This window comes from Bubalus kerabau, chromosome 5 (genome assembly GCF_029407905.1).
Source record: "Bubalus kerabau isolate K-KA32 ecotype Philippines breed swamp buffalo chromosome 5, PCC_UOA_SB_1v2, whole genome shotgun sequence".
Taxonomy (NCBI): domain Eukaryota; kingdom Metazoa; phylum Chordata; class Mammalia; order Artiodactyla; family Bovidae; genus Bubalus; species Bubalus kerabau.
This window is the reverse complement of record NC_073628.1, coordinates 117,838,609-117,858,551: the sequence shown is the minus strand read 5'-3', so window position 1 is coordinate 117,858,551 and position 19,943 is coordinate 117,838,609. Positions and strand designations below refer to the sequence as shown.

At 45.7% G+C, this 19,943-nt stretch overlaps 1 protein-coding gene across 1 annotated transcript in view; it reads right to left on the bottom strand.

Moving 5' to 3' along the window:
• CACNA1E (calcium voltage-gated channel subunit alpha1 E) overlaps positions 1-19,943 on the bottom strand; it is a 329,827-nt gene that overhangs the window by 23,161 nt on the left and 286,723 nt on the right. Inside the window, exons 32-37 of the mRNA XM_055582870.1 lie at positions 17,073-17,156; positions 16,229-16,354; positions 12,580-12,645; positions 7,192-7,283; positions 6,486-6,651; positions 987-1,114 (exon numbers count right to left, since the gene is read on the bottom strand). Of these exons, the coding sequence (XP_055438845.1) occupies positions 987-1,114; positions 6,486-6,651; positions 7,192-7,283; positions 12,580-12,645; positions 16,229-16,354; positions 17,073-17,156 (662 nt within the window). The remainder of the gene's footprint in view (positions 1-986; positions 1,115-6,485; positions 6,652-7,191; positions 7,284-12,579; positions 12,646-16,228; positions 16,355-17,072; positions 17,157-19,943) is intronic.

The following is a 19,943-nucleotide window of genomic DNA, read 5'->3' as shown; positions in this document are numbered from 1 at the left end:
TGAAGGATGGCATTTCTTATAGTATTTTCAGAGGGGGGCCAGAATGGGTAGATTTGTGAGATAAGATCCTAAAACTAAAATAAGTTGGGACAAAGGTCCCATGGAATGCGTGCTCACAGCACTCTCACTTTGCCTTCCACTGTGAGGACCAAAAAGGTTGCCTTTGAACTTGAAGCAGGGATTTGCAAACTTTTCCAGTAAAGGGTCAGATAATAAATATATTATTTTTAATTTGAGGATCATACTGTCTTTATCACAATATACAAAAACAGCCATAAACAATAGAGAAATGGGCATAGCTGTGCTCCAATAATACTTTATTTCCAGATAAAGTGAGCCACACTGAGCCTATGCGTTATAGTTTTCCAGCCTCTGCTTTAAAGTCCAGAAGGCACAATTTCACTTGAGAACTATTGGAAAGTGAAAAAGATCCAGGGAGGTCATCTCTGCAAATTTCTGCCATTTAACTCAGTTCCATGCAATAAAAACCCACATGTGTTTAAACAATCATTTTGAAGAAGAACTTGCTTGGTTGTCTATATAATTTCAGAATTATCTGAAACTGTACTTTTGAGAGGGATGAGAGAGAGAAAGGACTAAGGTGGCCAGATGTCCAGCTGACCCAGAGAACTCTTGTCAACCCCCCTGTGACTCAGAGGAGTCCACTAACCATTCTGGAAGCTCCTCTGGGGATTGAACTCAGACACTCTGAGTTGCAGACTGTGTATTGAGATTGTCAAAGGAAAATGCCTATTACAGAAGGAAAGAACAGGGAAAGAAAATCGCAGAAGCTAAGTGGTCCATAGAATGCTTGATCCCAGAGCCAGTCTGAGGATCTGGCCTCTTCCCCGGACCACAGCCAGGAGGACTCTCCTCTCCTTCTGCAACAGGCAAGAATGGGGTGGCTCCCACCCCAACCTCCTCCTTGAGAACCCCAGGGACCCTTGATACGGGCCCCAGAGCGGGTGGCCAAGAGGCCTACGCACCATGCTGCTCTGTCATACTCTGCCCAGACACGGACAAACTCGTCCAGGTGGTGAGGCCCCAGGATGGATGAGTCCCGAGTCAGGTACTCAAAGTTGTCCATGATGACAGCCACGAACAGGTTGAGCATCTGGAGGGCGAGGGGGAGAAGGGGAGTTAGGGGAGACCCAGAGCAGAAAAACAAACTGCTAAGCAAGTTAAGAATTCACAAGTTTGTAAGGCTAAAAGTTCCTAACCATAGCCCAGTTGATCCTGCTGGAGGCAATGCATTTTCACAACTGAACCACACATCTCACGGTGCGAGTGCTATGAATCCACTTTGCTATACCACTTTATATTTGCGAAGTACTCCTCAGTCGCTTTTGTTATCTATTCAATTTCTTTCTTTGTTACTGCAGCAGCAGAGGGAGCAGCAGTAGCAACACATTCTCAAAGGCCAGAGGAAGTCAAGGCCCAAGACCAAGCCTCTCTTCCAGTCTCCCTTGCCTACCTGCGCTCACCACAGCTGCTTCTCAGAGACCTGATGGGATGCCTTTCAGTGGATGCTGGGCTTACTGTGCAGCAACCTGAAGCTGTTCACAGCTCTCAAGTGCTTCCGAGACCCTGTTCTCCTGCTTACTTGTTCAACAACATTTATTGTGCACCTTCTGTGTTCCAGACAGAGCTCCAGGTGCCAGGGGTGGGAGGTAAGAAAGTTCGGGTCTGAGATATATTTCCATGACTAGCACATTCCTTAAAGTGCAGCAGGTGTTCACTAGATGCTGTGACTTGAATATTCTTAAAGACATTTAGTATTCCGCAGAGACTACTGGAAACATACAAATGCTACAGATTTTAAATATATATTTATATATATATTTGGCTGCATCGAGCCTTAGTTGCAACACGCAGGCTCTCTTTGTTGCCACACTCCAGCTTCTCTCTCATTATAGCAAGTGGGCTTAGTTGCGCTGTAGCATGCAGGATTTCAGTTCCCCAACCAGGGATAAAACTCACATCCCCTGCACTGGAAGGCAGATTCTTAACCACTGGACCCCAAGGGAAGTTCCTATAGACTTTTTTGAGAGCCATGAAAGAAACATGCACAACAGGGACAGAAAAGTGTATGGGTTTGAATTTCATATAATTTTCATGTCAGGATACATCATTCATCTTTTTTTTCTGAACTACTGATGAAGGTAAAAATCATTGCTAGCTCACGGGCCATACAAAAACAGCTGGCAAACTGGATTTAGCCTGTGGTCCACGACTCACTGGGCTCTCATCTCGATTATGCAAGAGGCAACAGGAACCACTAAAGAGGCTAAACTAGGAGAAAGAGAAAAGCTATGTGCATTCAGGCTGCATTGGTAGCAGGGTGGACGGTGGCTGGCAGTCCAGGCAGAGAGTTGTGAGGTGCTCCTGAACCAGGCCAGTGGCAGGACAGCAGCCTGGATACAGAGCTAAAGGAGGTGGACTCGACAGGCCTCGGCCACAGTGAACAGTAGCACCCAGCACTGTTTCCAGTTTCCCAGGGACACACCCCTTGCCTAGTCTCAGTTAATACAGTTTAGTGGGGCACTACCATGGCCCAGGCCTCAACCAGCCACTGAATCCTGTCCCCTGGGCTACAAGTGCTGGTGATCCAATTAAGGCCAAGAAAATGGCATTGAATCTTCTGAGCAAGAGAACTTGTTTTTCCTTATTGGCCTTGAATATGTCGGGATTGAGGTCTAGAGCTGCTGCTGCTATTACCGTCTTGGAACCACGGGCTGGGGTTGTTGGAGGAAAAGAGCTCATGTGGAAAAACCTGGGGAAGAGATCTGTCAACAGGGAAGGAAACCTGATCCTGGGGATGATGTCATCTGAGCCCCAGAGCAAGCTCGCTTAAGCCTGTCCTGCCCAACTCTTCATTTATATAAGCCGATAAAATCCCTTTCTGTTCATGTCGGATGCAGCTGGACTTTCTGTCACTTGCAAAGGAAAGAATCTTGCCTGACAGAAATGAATCGCCTATGGGGGGTGAGCAAATGGAGTCTCTGCTGCTGATTCCCAGGTGAAGCGGCTGGGTGGGTGGAAGTGCCCAGCAGACAGGATATGCAGACAGGATACTTAGGATCAAGAGAAAGTCTGCAGCCAGGGCCTGCTGGGAGTCTCCTCTGCAATACAGAGATGGCTGGTTGCATCCTAATAACCGGTCTCCTCCCTCCCTCCCTTCTCCATTCCACTGCCTAGAATGGAAGCGGATCCCTGGAATCTAGTTGTCTTCTTACCACAAAGCTGAGGGACTCTCGGTGGAGGAGAGGAAGCAGAAAGAGGGAAAGAGTCTGGGGTACCAGACACTCTGTGAAGTCACCATAACCAGCCCGCACTGCCTTCCTCCAGGCTTCACTGACATGCCAGGAAAATAAATATCCCCCCTGGTAAAACCACTGTTATTTGAGGAGTTCCGTTTCAAGCAGCTGAATCTAATCCTAACATGGACTTTTCTTTCTGTCACTGTGACTGGAGCCACAGTGAAATTTATTTAATCACTGTCCAGGTTATTGAGGGTTTTCCATATACAACTGGCTTCCCAGGTGGATCAGTGGCAAAGAATCCACCTGCCAATGCAGGAAATGGAGGAGACACGGGTTCTATCCCTGGGTCAGGAAGATCCCCTTGGAGGAAGAAATGGCAACTCACTCCAGTATTCTTGCCTGGAAAATTCCATGGACAGAGGAGTCTGGTGGGCTACAGTCCATGGGGTTGCAAAAGAGTTGAACATGACTGAGTGACTGAGTACACAGCACCATTATCCCTTGGCATCTGCTGAGAATTAGTTCCAGGACCTTCCCAGATAACAAAATCTGTAAGTGCTCAAGTCCCTTATGTAAGCTGGTAAAGTACCAAGAATTCCCTTGTGGTCCAGTGGTTAGGACTTGATGCTTTCAGTGTGGGGGCCCGGGTTTGATCCCTGGTCCGGAACTAAGATTCCACATGCCATGCACAGTGTGGCCAAAAAAAATAAAAAATGGTGTAGTATTTGCACATAACCTATGCACAGCCTTCTGTACACTTTAAATTATCTCTAAATTGCTTATGATTCCTAACACAATGTAAATGCAACATACATTTACACTGTACACATTCCTAACACAATGTAAATGCAATGGACATTTGCTGGTATGTGGCAAATTCAACTTTTGGATTTTGAAACTTTCTGGAGTTTTTTTTTTTTTTAAACATTTTCAGTCTGAGGTTGGTTGAACTCATGGAGGCAGAACCCGCAGAAAGGGCCGACTGTATCCACACATTTTCTTTACACTCCTTTCCAGACTCTATTATTAATGTTAGCAAAAACTATCTATTTGTATTGTTATTCCTTTACATTTGCATAGTCTTTTATAGCACTTTGTATATATTCAATGGCAACCCACTCCAGTACTCTTGCCTGGAAAATCCCATGGACTGAGAAGCCTGGTAGGCTGCAGTCCATGGGGTCGCTAAGAGTCGGACACGACTGAGCGACTTCACTTTCACTTTTCACTTTCATGCATTGGAGAAGGAAATGGCAACACACTCCAATGTTCTTGCCTGGAGAATCCCAGAGATGGGGGAGCCTGGTGGGCTGCCGTCTCTGGGGTCGCACAGAGTCGGACACGACTGAAGTGACTTAGCAGCAGCAGCAGCAGTATATATTCACACCTATCATACATTTTAATGCGTGTTCTAACCTTTTCTGAGGCAGGTTTAATTACCATCAGCCCTTCAAGGACACAAACACTTCCTATACACATTTGTATTCTTTAGCTCCAAGCACACAGCCGGGTACATCCCAGCGCATCGGTAAATCTTTCCAGAGTGGTTGGTTTGTCTTGAGGAAGCTGTGTGACTTGCCCAAGGTCATGGAGTCAGTGTAGGACTGAGATTTGCAAGCCTATCATCTCATACTGAATATAGCCTCTTTAAAAATAACATTAATGTGAATTATGCAGTAGCCTCTAACTCAAAATTCTAAAAGTACTTTATAGTCTCTAATTAATTTTCCAGTTATATCTTTGGTTTCTTTTAAAATATTTATTATTAAACATTTAAATGATGGAAGATAAAATGGAGATGTCTGCATGGCCTTCTCTAAGCTCCCCTTCCCTCATGATGGGCACTAATACTCCTGTACGATGGTCACCTTTCAATCCTAGGTGACAGAGGGGCTGAATGGCTTCACCCCAGTGCCTAGCTCAATGTGAACCTTTTAATGGCCACTCAGTAAAATTTATATCATCACTCTAATTTATATCATCATTATAAATTTCCTTGCAGTCATTTTCATTATAATTTCCTATTTATAAATAATGTTTTTTGTTCTTTTTTCATTAAAAAACGTTGCACATCCACACGTACCAGTTCACTGTACAGATAACAGTCTTATCACCAAGTACTTTTTCTTTCTATTTTACAGAAGCTACAAAAGGGAAGGTGCCTTGGCTAAAGCTAGAAAGCAACATGACCAATGTGGGCTCCCCACGTCTTCGATTAGTTCATCCCCTGCTACACCAACCTGCTTGACACCCTGACTAGTCTGTCTGTCGGCCACTTCACACATGGACATGTGCCAAGTCCCTTATGGGTCACTTGAAAGAGGTAGAAACGCCTGGACACCAGGCAAGTCACTTCGGGATGCCCAGCCATGAAGCTGGCCACTTTTAAATGGCAGTGCTTTAGTTTGAGACATTTTGTGTGCAGCTGGTGGCATTAGCAGGGGAGCTGAGCTGAGGGATGTCAGGGTGGCCAGACACACGGCACTAACCCTTTGAGTGACCTGGTAGCACCTTGCCCCTCAGTCTATCACCACTTATCTGATGGTGCAGGGAAGAGATTTCTGGAAGCTGCTGTGCCAAGTCAGGCTTTCTCCCAAAAACAGAATTCAGAAGGCACCTGGGGCTTCTCACCATTTTCTAGATGGATGTGCTTCATACATTACTCAATATTTACCAATGCTAGAGCAATCGTATCCTTTCATATCTATCAAGTTGGCCAAGTGCCATCAAACGTAGCAACCTATGAAAGAACCACACCTATTCCATTGTACATTGTCATTATCCTGCTTCGGTTAATGCTGTCCCCTTAGAGTTTCACGGTACGTTTTCTCAAAGGGTCCAAAGGTCTCCAAAAGAGAGATGAGATTCTCAGCCCCGCTTGTAAGATAAAACACCAGAGATACAGAAGAGAAAGATTTACTCTGGGTCACCACCAATTCAACCTGACATTTAATACTATGTTTGCTGAACCCCATCCACCCCCTCATCACCTCTCCTCACGCAGTCCTACCCTAGAAGGAGCAAAGACGTTTCTCAGCCAACAAAAGCCACCCACCCGGGTGTCTGACAAGCACCCTGGCCTCCAAGAGCTCTCTTGAGGAGGACCTATTTCTCAACACGGGCTAGAGCGTGTGACTGAATGTACACAGGAGGAAACCTCTCGTCTGTTTATCAGACAGGTGGGCTGGACCCCTCTTGAGCTGATAGCACATGGTTGCTCACCAGGAAGGAGCAGAAGAAGATGAAGGAGACGAAGTACACGTAGGCCAGGTCGGTGCCACAGCGCTCGCTCTCGCTCTGCCCCGACGGCGCAGTGGTGTCGGGCTCACAGCCCTTCTCCCCGAGACATGACAGCATTATCTCCTGCCAGGCCTCACCCGTGGCACTCCTGAACCCAAAGACAACTCGGTTAGTAGTAGCAGGTCTACACAGCCCATCCTCTCCTTGGCCATCTTCCCGGTTCCTGCATCCCTTCTTCCCTCCCTAGATTCCTTTTTTGCCCAGTTAGCCTCTGTCTGTGCTCTCCATCCTGTGATGGAGAGTGCCAGGGAGGGCTCCTGGGGCTCTGCAACCTCACACACTGCTTTTCTGTCTTCTGTTGACAGTAGTAGAGAGGGCTGTGAGACTCCCAGACTCCATGTAAACCTGGCCATCTATGTTTCAGCCTTTTAATGGACTCTGTCCAAAGATTCCCCCTCTTTGAGCCCTAGAGGAGGTGCAGAAGTTGCCATTTGCATACGGAGTCAAAGATGCGGAGGAAACTTCCTGAAGTCAGCAGGGCGGTTTTCTGGAGGCCCCGCCACCATCCCACCCCCATCTATCCTCAGAGGAGCAGAGCAGGCAGACAAAGGGGAACAGGCAGAAAAGGTGGGTGACTGTCTCTCTCTCTCAGGAGCGCTCCAGCCGCTGCAGGGACGGATCCAGGTACCTGAAGAGCAGCATGAGGGACCCAAAGAAACTCCGGAAGTTGTTGTGCCGGTTGATGTGACTCTCCTCATCTAACTTTATGTTTCCAAAGACCTGGATGAAAAAAACAGCAGAAAGCCCTGAGCATCAGTGAGCAGTGGGACCTGCAGGGTCAGTGGCGTCATGGTAAAGAAGCCGTCTGCCAATGCAGGAGACGCAAGAGACGCGGGTTCGATCCCTGGGTCTGGAACATCCTGTGCAGGAAGAAATGGCAAACCCACTCCAATATTCTTGCCTGGGAAATCCCATGAACAGAGGAGCCTGGCAGGCTACAGTCCATGGGGTCGCAAAGAGTCCGACCCGACCGAGCACATACTGGCAGGGGCGGTAACTTCATCTACATGGCTCCTCCTGACGGCCTAACCCTGAAGCAGACAACTCAAAACCCAGGAAGGCTGGCAGACCCCACGTTCTTGGCCTGATACGTGTGAAGAGTTATATTCTCCTGGGAAGCAAAGAGGAGGAATGCTTGCAAGGACCATAGAAGGCAAGATCTCTGGAAGTCATTCTGCTTAGATGTCGTTCCTCCCACACCTAATTTGGGCTTTTAATTTCTATGATACCTATTCACCATGGCATTCAAGCTGTCTGTCAACAAGATTACCCCATGATAGGTGTGCAGGGAACGCGTTACCCACCTCTCTTCCTGTCTCAGCTGATAATGATGAGAGCATATGTATTTGCAGAAGATGTGGTTTATTCTTTATAAAAAAGAAATAGGCAGATGCTGCCCTGAAATTTACAAGCAGTGTAAGTCAGAGAGGGGCATCCCTATCTTCCTGGGATGTGCTCCCATCCAGAGAGTCACACCTTGGAAGTGTGATATGTCTATAACCGAGGCCCATCAGATGAAGAAAGTCTGGAAAACTTAATACTTGGAAAAGGAAAAAGAAAACAGGTTTGGGCAGATCTGGCTACAGAGTGAGTTTTCTAATCTGCCATTGCTCATTGGGCTTAGAATGTGGTTACTGTGTAAATTCATATGGAAATAAGAGGCACACACAAGACCTCTGGCCACAGAGAATAAGGATGAACTCCTAGACACAGTGCTGCCTGGAGCCAAGGTGTATCCCACATTTCTTTAGATGGGAAGTGAAGTAATGTGAAAGTTGCTCAGTTGTGTCTGACTCTTTGCGACCCCATGGACTATACAGTCCATGGAATTCTCCAGGCCAGAATACTGGAATGGGTAGCCCTTCCCTTCTCCAGGGGATCTTCCCAACCCAGGGATTGCAGGCAGATTCTTTACCAGCTGAGCCACAAGGAAAGCCCAAGAATACTGGAGTGTGTAGCCTATGCCTTCTCCAGAGGATCTTCCTGCTCCAGGAATCTAACTGGGGTCTCCTGCACTGCAGGCAGATTCTTTACCAACTGAGCTAGCTATCAGGGAAGCCCTCTCTAGATGGGAAGGGTATCCTTACACATGTACACATGATTCAGATCTATCTCCGGGTCTACTCTCGCAAGGCAATGTTTGTGCAACTGAAGGCTTACAGGTCACTTTTCCAGCCTTTTGGGATAATTTTCAGCCTGTATTTAACATGCTTCAGCTTATCTAATATGTGCTAAATGGAACACACTTTCCTCCTAACAGTGTCTGGAATGTGCGATTGAGGAACAGTCTCTGCTATTTTGCTCAAATAACTCCCAATGACACCTGCTTGGGGAATTTGTTCTCATCGCTGATTTTCAAAACCTAAATACTACTTCTCTCTCAGGGAGAATGGAGGTGGCAAGCTAGGTGGCACTGGGGAAGGAGGGAAGGGAGATAAGAAGCCTGAGGGCTCCCAATCAGACAAATAGTAGCACTGAAAAAAAATCCCAAACAATCAAACCTAGTTCTGGACGCCCCAGGAGGAAACTGTCACATATCCTTGCCCATGTTCATGTCTCCTTCTGTCTTTCTTTTCATCCTCTTAAAATCCACGACTTATCCCTGATTTTCACACACACAACTTGGTGTTTTTTCTCCCTATGACTCTCCTGAAGACTTCATTAGTTGTCCTCGCTACGATTTTCTCAAACACCTTACCAATCATGAACTGGCCAGAGGGCACACTGTTGTTTTATAAAAGTTATGTGTGTAATAGTCAAGGAGCTATTGTTAAGCTGAAAGTGCATATTTATTACAAAGGTGGCCTTTAAACTTTTTCACCTTTTTTTAAAGCTTGTCACTTAGTCCTTGTCATTAACCCAAATCTCCTATATCATAAGGAAAGGCTACGGAAGAGAAAGAAGGTTTGCTGAGACCCATCTGAACACTTAATAAAATTATAGGCTTAACTCTTGTTTTCACTTGGGATTGGGGTTTCCCAGGTGGCACAGTGGTAAAGAATCCACCTGGCAACGCAGGAGATACAGGAGACAAGGTTTCAATCCCTGCATCAGGAAGATCCCCTGGAGTAGGAAATGGAAACTCGCCCCAGTATTTTTGCCTGGAAAATTTCATGAATGGAGAAGCCTAATGGGCTACAGTCCATGGGGTCGCAAACAGTCAACCATGCCTGAGCAACTGAGCACATACATACAGAATTTTAGAACTAGAAGGGATCCATAAAGCTATCTACCCAACTCCTCTGCTGCACTGGTGATGATGTTAAGTCCAAGAGAGGGTCAGTGATCTAAGTTTGCACAGCTGGTCAGTGGTGGAGCCGAGGTCTGAAAGCCACACCTCCTAACTGCTAGCAGCCCCAGGGTTCTTTCCCAAACCCAGCAACTTACTCCTTTTTACCCTCAGATTTGTCTGCAAAGCTCTCTTCTTCCAAGAAGCCCTTGAGAATTCAGAATAACAATACTTCTCAAAGATACATCCTGTTGCTATCTCTGTCTTTCCAATGCTTCTCTACTCTCCTTTTGCTTTTCTGTTGGTATGGATCCCCCTGCTTTGTTACGGCTATATGAGAAACAACCTTTCTAGTAACAAGCTAGGTGTCTGCTTTTTTTTTTTTTTTAGAAGTCTTCTTTATTTATGGTGTGGGGTCTCTATCAAGGGCCATGATGAAGACAGCCAGCTCAAGGTACATCAAAATGGGGATGCCATTCCTGTCTCGGTAGAATGGGAACAGTGTTTTTATTTTTTGGAAATAAGTCTACGGGCAATAAATTATTACACATTATGGCTACTGTAAATATCACAATGTCACAACTGAAGAACTTTCCACCTACCACTGAAGAGTCAAAGAAATACTTGTGTTTCCTTGTTGGTGGGAGGAGAGACAGCACAGAGAAGGTGCAGACATGGGCTGTGGAGCAGACAGAGCTGAGATTTAAACTCAGCTCTCCCACTTACTAAGATCTGGAGTGTGTTACAAGTTACTTACCACGCTAAGCAACAATGGAAACAGTGAGATCCACCTGTAAACATTTTCACATCATTCCTGAATACATTAGTTATGTATTTTGTATGTCCTGTATTTATGTGTTTGTGTATAATATATACATTTTAGAAGGGAGAGAGAGAGAGGAAGAAAGAGAGGAAGGGAGAGGCAGGAGTAGGTAAGAGCACACATTTAGCACAGTGTCTAAAACACTTAGGAATTCAAGTGATAGCAAATGGTATTCATCATTATCAGTAGTATCACTAACAGGTTATTAGAGATGGTGTTATTCTAGTTTATTTTGCTTGAAGATGAAAAGGGATAAGAACTATTTTGAAAGTGTTAGTTGCTCAGTCCTGTCCAACTCTTTGCAGCTCCATGGACTGGGGGGCCTCCAGGCTCCTCTATCCATGGAATCCTCCAGGCAGGAATACCAGAGTGGGTTGCCATTCCCTTCTCCAGGGGATCTTCCCCCTTAAGTGTGGACAAAAAAAAAAAAAAAAAAAAAACCAACAACCTAATTTAATTAAGTTTCATTTGGCTATTTAAGTACATTTAAATTCTAGAATCAAATGCTTCAGAGTTAGAAAGGACTTAAGAGAAGTCAGCAAGACAAGCTTCAGCTGGGATTCAGCTTGCAACACACCCCTGACATCATCATTAAAGCTCTACTGAAATATCCTTTGTGAAGAACTCATTACTTTTCAACCAAGTCTCACATTTTCTGACACCTGACATTCTATTGTATTTTTGGAGAACAAAACTCTCCAGTAATGGGATTAAAAGATGAACAAAATTAGGAAGTGCAGGCAAGAGAGAGGAGCAAAAAGACAACATTTCAGATAAGCTTTAGAAAGGGCTGCCGACATGGCAAGTCTGGGGGATGTGAGCAGTGGCTCCGGGTGGCAGCCACCACTGAGAAGGCAGCTGGCCATCCAAAGGCAGCCAGACTGCCTGACTGCAGGAGATGGCCACATGGCTGAGGTCTTACACCAGGGTGTAGCCTCCATATCTCCAAGTCAGAAAGTCGGCCTCTCGGAGCCCAGCAGAGCCTGTGTACCCAACCAGACAGGTGCTGGGATGTGCGGCAGGGTGTTTATGGTAGGTGTTCACCCACCACAAATGACCACTGCCTTTTGAAAGATCTTTTGGTCCCTTCTGCTCAGTGGGCCTCTGGCTACCTGCATGAGTACCCAGGGTGGGAACCTCATCCACGTCTCAATCTTGAAACCAGAAAGGATGTGCTAACCCAGAAGAATCATCTGGCAGGCTGCATGGTCCTTTGAGAGGTATCAGCTGGAATGTGGCCCATGGGTTTCCCAAGGACTGGGCTCACTGCCAGCGATTCTGAGTTGCTCCCAATCTCAGCTGTTTGGGGTGTAACTCACATACATTTTGTGTCTGTGTCTATAAGAGAGCAACCACCAAATCTTCTAGGTCTGGCTCAAATATGGGAGGCTCCTGAGATATGGACGATCAGGAGTCTCACCCTTTCCTTAGTTTCAGGGGGCACCCTCTGGCCAAGAACAACGGCATTATCTTCAGTGGAGTCCAACTGCTTGTGAGGAAGCACCAGGACCCGACAACCACAGACGAAGCCCCTGTATCAGACCACTCTGATCACCTGGGCAACCTGAATGGGGAACTGCACGTGTGACTTCCCAAGGTCATACTGCAACAAGATATTAAAGTGAGCCTCTGGGTAAAAGGCTTCCCTGGTGGCTTAGTGGTAAAGAAAGTGCCTGCAATGAAGGAGATCCAGGTTCAACCCCTGGGTCGGGAAGATCCCCTGGAGAAGGAAATGGCAACCTACTCCAGTATTCTTGCCTGGAGAATCTCGTGGACAGAGCAGCCTGGAGGGCTACAGTCCATGGGGTTGCAAAGAGTCGGACACGACTGAGCTACTAACACTTCAACCTCTGGGTAAGAAGGGATTCTTTAAAGCACCTTGAATCCTGCAGGCTCAGGCTGGAAAGTCAGAGACAACATGGGCAACAGCTGTCCCCCATCAGGTTCCCAAGGCACCCACTCACCTGCATCCCAATGATGGCGTAGATGAAGAAAAGCATGGCGATCAGAAGGCAGACATAGGGAAGGGCCTGGAAGGAAGCAGAGACACGACCATGAATTTAAAGGCAGGCAGCTCCAGGGTCAACAAACTGCACCCTAGGCAGTGCAAGTCTCAGTCTCGCCCCGATACTGACTTAAACACAGGGCAGCGGCTGTCTGATCCCCTGGGATGTTCTATTTTGGAGTTCTGTGTTTTTGCAGATGTCCACATTGTCTGATAGGTATGCAAGCTGTTGGCCCCAGAGAGGTTTGTAATTTCCTTCCCCACCAAGAATATTCTCAGACCCAGAAAAGTGTGTGGCCGGGTCTCTGAGGGAGAGCTGGGAAAAATTCCTGGGTCTGGGCTTCATCCCACTCTGTATGCAGAATGTTAATAACCTGGGCGATTATGATGCCAATTACACAGCAGGCATTCAGCTTTGACTCCCAAATCCCCGTATTACCCTTCCCACTCCTTCACTCAACACGAAGCTCCTAATGGAGCATCTGGAAGCAGAATGAATCGGCTGGGGTCTCAGTCATTGTCAGTTCCTAGAAGGCGCCTTCAAGCTCTGATGAAACATCTTTTTCCAATGTTTAAGCCTGCTGACCTTTCAGTCTGTTTTGTGCAAAATTCCCAAAAGCCTTTCAAAGTGTGAGTGACCACAAAACCCTGCTGGGAAGCTACGTGGCACAAGTTTCCATCTTGTGCAAGCTACCTGCCCCTCAGGGAGGACAACACTTGAAAGGTGGAGGTGAAGCGGTGAGTGGAGGAAAAGGCAGGCAGGGAGCTACCCCTGGTGGCTAGGGGAGGGTGAAGACATAGGGCAGTTTGGTTTGATGGTCAGGGTGGGCACTACAATTCTGGGGGATCTTGGTGCTGACAATGGAAGCCCCTTGTTTTCACCACCCAGGAAGCCTCCCTGGCAGTTCATGCAACTCCGAGTCTTCATTCTCTCAAGAGTGTACAGCACAACTCCCAGGAGGGCAATTGAAGGCTTTTAGACTGCACGAGCCAGGCAGAGCTTCTCAATGGTGCTAACTAAATGAAGAGTCCTAGGAGACTTTTCACAATTTGAATAAAGAATAAACATGAAAATGCAATTGAGAGTTGGTGGGAGAACCCCTTCTCCAATGGAGTGCTGATTCTCAAGGTCTGTGAGGAATGGCTACATTCCCCAGGGGCATGTGAAGACACCTTCTGCTGAAAGGAGAGAGCAGGGAGGCAGGTTTCTGCCCTCTTCCCATCACCTTCTATGTCATGCTTCCTGCCTTTACTCTGCCTTCCCCATCCCATCATCTCTAGTCCCTGGTACCTCTTTCCCATCCTGATCTCCCTTCTTGTCATGGCATACATTCCAAGACAAAATAAGGAAAAGAGGGGCTTCCTTGGTGATCCAGTGGTTAAGACTCCACGCTCCCAATGCAGGGGCGTGGTTTTGATGCCTGGTCAGGGAACTAAGATCCCACATGTGGAGTGGCACAGCCAAAAATTTTGTTTTCAAAAAGCATTGTAAAACACCTGGAGAAAGAAAAGACAGGACACATTCACAGAACAAAGAATAACAACATACTTCCGGTCAGAAAATATGCAAACCGGAAGAGTGTCATCGTTAAATTATGAAAGAAAAAAAAATAAGGGAGAGAGAGAAGCACTGAGTAGGAGTCAGTGGCGGACAATGAGGTGATGCTCAGGGTGAGGGAGGGGGAGTCAGAGACAGGGGCAATGCTGTCTACACTCTGTGACTCTCTGCTGTGTGTGTGCAGAGGCAGCCTTTGTTAAACCAATTTCAAGAAAACAACTTCTACACTGTGTCCCAGAGCGGCTCCAAAAAGCCAATGCCCATCCATCACAATGTCACCTGGAGACAGATACAACTGCCTCCACTCTTCTCTATTCACTGGAATAAGCCAACCATTTGGCCATCAGTTTATGACACGCTTTTCAGTGCCCTCAATAGTATACACTTTCACAGAGAATTGGTGATTGCGAGACTATGACAGGCTGACACATATTTCTTAAGAGACTAACAGCTGTAACTTGTTGGGCAGGCCTCTACAAAGAGGTTTTAAGAGCATCTTGTGTTTCAAATTCTAAATCCAGCTCCATTCAAGACTCAAATGGTTAAATTCTTGCTAAGGGTTTTGATTTCTCCTCTGTCATTCAGTTTTGGAGAAACAGGTTTCACTGAGGTGAGGCCTCTGTGGGAATTATCACACCAAACCATTATGATGAATACAATAAAGATGTCAAGGTTGCTCGTGGGAACCTGAACATCCTTACAACTGGTCTCACATTTCAGATGCACAGGAACTGGATGGAGAAGTAATTCAGTCATGACGGTGTGGGGTGAAGTCCCTTTCAAATAATGAGAAACCATGAATTCACTGACAAGCTCTCTTCAGTTCAGTTTGGAATTAAAATGTGCAAATAACTGGACTCCCTCATGGTCCAGTGGTTAAAAATCCACTTACCAACACAGGGGACATGGGTTCGAGCCCTGGTCTAGGAAGATTCCACATGCCTTGGAGCAACCAAGCCTGCGCACCAGAATTACTAAGCCTGAGCTCCAGAGCCTGAGAGCAGAAATTACTGAAGCCCATGTGTCTAGAGCCTGTGCTCGGCAACAAGAGAAGCCACTGCAATGAGAAGCCCAAGCACCGCAATGAAGAGTAGCCCCTTCTCTCCGCAACCACAGAAAGCCCACATGCAGCAATGAAGACCCAGTGCAGCCAAACATCAAATAATAAAATTACAACGTACAAATAATTAAAGAAGGCAATTATTGAATTCATGATTTTTCATCTTTGAAACAATTTCATCAGATTTTAAAAATACCTTTATTGAAAAACTCTATTTTATGAAGAAAATAGTATGTTTTTGAACAGCATCAACACTCCCCAAACTTCAAAAACTATATTTGCTACAGCATGCAAATATTTAAATATGGAAAATTTCTTTTACTGAAAGTCTCTGCCATTTACATGGGTCTCAGGTTTCAATTTTTAACTTGTTTATTACACATACACCTCTGTACAACTCCATGAGGTCATTCAACAGATGCTCACCACATTAACCTTGCCCAGATGTCCTGTTCATTTGCAGGACGCAGAGGTGGCCATTAGCATGCCATTATTCAGTGGTTCAGGAATTACATACTAATGATGACATATGTGGGAATGGTATGAATCATCTTGTTACAAAACACAACTCAAGGAGTCCTTTGAAAAACTGTTGGGTGAAATAAAGCCACGGATGAACCTCTGAAAATGCAGAGGGTATGTGACTACAGATGGCTGGCTCTGCCCATGGATAGAATTGCTCCGGGCGTTCTGGAATACTTGGGAGGGAACACACCTCATAAGACAAGCCCCCTGCCTCAGCGAACAGAGACAGAGTTTCAAAGTTGGGATGCTTTCTAGAATGAGATCCTAACCAATCAGTCATAAGCTAACCACCTCCTGGCTCAGTTGTACTGTAGCTGAGGACTGCTGTGTTCATCTGATGCTTCTGACAAATACCCATTCCCAGAGGCGAGGGGACCTGCGGAATAATGCTGTGCTGCCCAGTGTTCTGTCTGATGTGACAGGAGCCCCTCAACCCTCAGAGGAGGAGCTGGTAAGGCCTTTTACCTTAAAGGACTGCACGAAGGTCCACAGTAAAATGCGGATGGTGTAGCCCTGACGCAGCAGCTTGATGAGGCGGGCCGCTCGGAAGAGCTTCAGAAAGCTCATGTTGAAGCCGCTAGTGTTCACCAGCTGGTGGACCAGAAGGAAACATATCATTAGTGACATTCGGGTCATTTAGGAAAGTTAAGCACTGGCATTTGTGCATTTATCCCTCATTCAGATCATTAAATAGAACACGAATGGTGTCTTTCATTTTTAACCCTGTCTCCAGCTGGCAGGCCAGAGAGGACCATCTCTCCGAGCCTCCCCAGACCCACCCTCTGTTCCCAGGCAGGAAGGTATAGAAGTTCCCCAGATGGGTGCCCGGAACACAGTTGGCAAAACTGGCCTTCCCAGTCTTCTCTGAGTGGTCCTGACTCTGCACGTGGGTGTCAGACAGCAGACCTCATAATCCCTCTAGAACATGCTGGTTTTGTGATGAGCTCTCCAAGTTTTGTTTGGGATGAAGCATCTCAGGGAACCACTTCAGATCTAACAACTTTGAGGGCAAAGATCCTGTGCCTAGATTCTTGGTATCTCCTGAAGAATCTAGCAGAACACTGTGACATGGCCTCTCCTGGGCCCTCTATCCCACTCACCTATTTGAGTCATGCAAATGGGACCACACCTTCCATGAGATCGAGTGCCATCCAGTGGTCCCATTATCTGGGAAAAGCTCAGGACTGAGGAAGTGAATAGGGGGCTGCACATTGGGTTTGAGGAGTTAAGAATGGACTGAATGTGCCAAGGATTGTTTTAATGCTACTCCAGGGCCAAGCTTAAAGAGAAAGATCAAAGAGCTATTTACCTTGCTGTCCGTCAGAATAATTTCTGTGATACTGCCAATCACAGTGATGAAGTCAAAGATATTCCAGGTGTCTCGGAAATAGTTCTGCCAAATGAATTCAGCCATGAGCATTGGGGGTTGGGGGGGGGGGGAGGAAAAGAAAACAAGGGGGAAAAATGAAGAAAATATATCTTTCATGATATAACTCTTTCACTTGGAATTAAAGCTTTTCAATTCCAAGACAAGTTCATTTTAACTTTGGCTTTAGTTTCCTATTTCTAACCAAAAATGCAGTTTTTCCTTCACTAATTTGAGAATTTCTCATTTGGAAAGCAGTTTCATCACTATTTGAAGACCTTGCTTTTTGAAGCTGTCACTAAAAAGCTATATAAAGAACACATAAGATTTTTTAATGTAATACTACATGAAAATATGCAAGAAAGTGTTTTGTAGCCTAGAACATGTTGACCTCCAAGAAAAGAAAGATCATCATTGTTACCTACAAGACAATAAAATGATTTACAGTATTAGTCTAAGGTTTTCTATAACTACAACTTTTAAATTATTTAAATAGTATCATGGGACCCTATAAATACACCATTCTGATTTTCAACTAACAATAAAAGTCAGAGATGTCCTAAGTGCCTAAAGATCAAAGATGTGCCAAAAATCTCTTCCTAACTTCATTGAACATTTTCAAACCAACTTCTGCTTGGCAATAGGATGAACGAAATCATCTTTCCCATCTTTCTCGGCTCTGTTACACCTTTCGAGGAGGTGTGAATAAATAAAATATAAGGAAGCAGTAATGAGATGAGAAGTTTAAAGGAGATGAAGAAGTAAAGGACCTGGAAAATGCACCAACCAGAAAACATTCAGCTCTGCAATGTTAGAGCAAAGTGGGCTCTGCTCTCATCTCCAGGGCTCAGGTGAACACAGACCTTGAACTATATTCCTTAAAAGACAGAGAATACCTGGGTCTCCAAAACATTACCCACTTACCTGTGGGTGACAGCTTGAGACTGTGCAACTATACCTTCTCCAACCCCCACGGCTGCATTCAAGAATCCTTACTATACATGCCAGATTCTGTGCCAGACCCTTCCTCAGCATTCTTTCAGTTCATTTATTCCTCCCATGGGTGCTCTAAGTAGGTAGTGATAAATACTTCACAAATTGCTGAGTGGTAGGGCTGGCATGAAGAGTGGGGAGGGAGATGTGATAGAGAGAAATGGTGTGGGGAGAGAGAAGGTAGATTTACGAGCACCTACTCAGGACCAGACGTCTTAGGTATATTCCCTGACTGGACACACACACAGGATCTACGGCTGTTCATGGCAGTTCTTGTTATCCTCCTTTAATGCACGAGAAAACTGAGGCTTGGAAAGGTCTGTCTGATTCAAAAGTCACAGGCACCTGCCAGGCATGTAGATAAACCAGACATCCAGCCTCACAAACTCACCTGTTAAGGGTGCCTACTCCTTCAGGACTGGGGCCAAGTTGAGTCTCTGAGTTCCTGACATCTCAGGGCTCTCCTATTTCCAACCTGGGGTGAGCTTCCTAATTCTTAGATGTGAGTGAGCAATAGTTGCTCAGTCATGTCCGATTCTTTGCAACCCCAAGGACTGTAGCCTGCCAGGCTCCTCTGGCCATGGAATTCTCCAGGTAAGAATACTGGAGTGGGTTGCCATTTCCTTCTTTAGCGGATCTTCCCAACCCAGGGATTGAACATGGGTCTCCTGTGTTGCATTCTTAGATAGTCTCCATATATGAGCTAGAATACAAATCTAAATCTCGGGGAACAGAGCACTGGATTCCAGTAGAGGAGGCTTTACAATACAGCATGGTAAAGCGCAGAGGCGTATAGTAATTCAGACTAGGAGATTATGGAGGACAAAGTGTGGGCTTCTGAAGCCAGATAGACCAGGATCTGATCACAGGCTCTGCCTTTTAGTAAACTTATGCGAAGTACTGAATCTTGTTGAGCCCCAGCTCATCCATATAAGAAGAAAACCATAATGCCCAATCTAATAAAATAGAGTTCTCATGAAGGTAAAATGAATAATATGTAAAGCTTTTTTCCCTGGTGGCTCAGATGGTAAAGAATCTGCTTGCGATGCAGGAGACCTGAGTTCAATCCCTGGGTCAGGAAGATCCTCTGAAGAAGGGAATGGCTCTCTACTCTAGTTTTCTTGCTTGGAGAATCCCATGGACGGAGGAGCCTGGTGGGCTACGGTCCATGGGGTCACAAAGAGTCGAATATGACTGAGCAACTAAGACTTACTTTCACTTTTCTTTTTCCAGACAACCAATGTATTTTAATTCTCTCCCTTTCTTTCTTCTTCCTTCCTTTTTTATTCCCATTCCACTATCCAATTCTACTGCCTTTTAGTTTGTAACTTTCGAAAAGCAACATAATTTTTCTGAACTTCAATTTCCTCATTTAAAATAAAAACAACAATAAGGATAGTTTCTGCCATGTCTATTTCAGAGTCATTGCGAAGATCTGACAAAACAGTATATATTAGGGAATTCTGAAAACCCACAGTACCATATCAATGAAAAGACTTATCTGGGGCTAGTGGTGCCTTTTATAGTGTTCAGAATGCTTCTAGACCTTGAATGAAAATATGAGGGTGAGGGTGGGAAGGAGGCAGGCAGGCTTTGGGGCTGAATCACCTAGTTAAGCTTATAAGTAGGTATTCAGTATTCCCTATAATTTGACACATAATTGGGGGCTTAAGCAGAGACAGTATCAATCCAACATGCAAGTAATCAAGATGCGGAGGAAAACTTTTCCTGTTGTTGTATAAGCTTCCCCCGCCCCTTGCTCCCACTGCCCAGGGCTAGACTGTATTATAAAGGCATCTTTGTGGCTGGTAGTTTACTTTT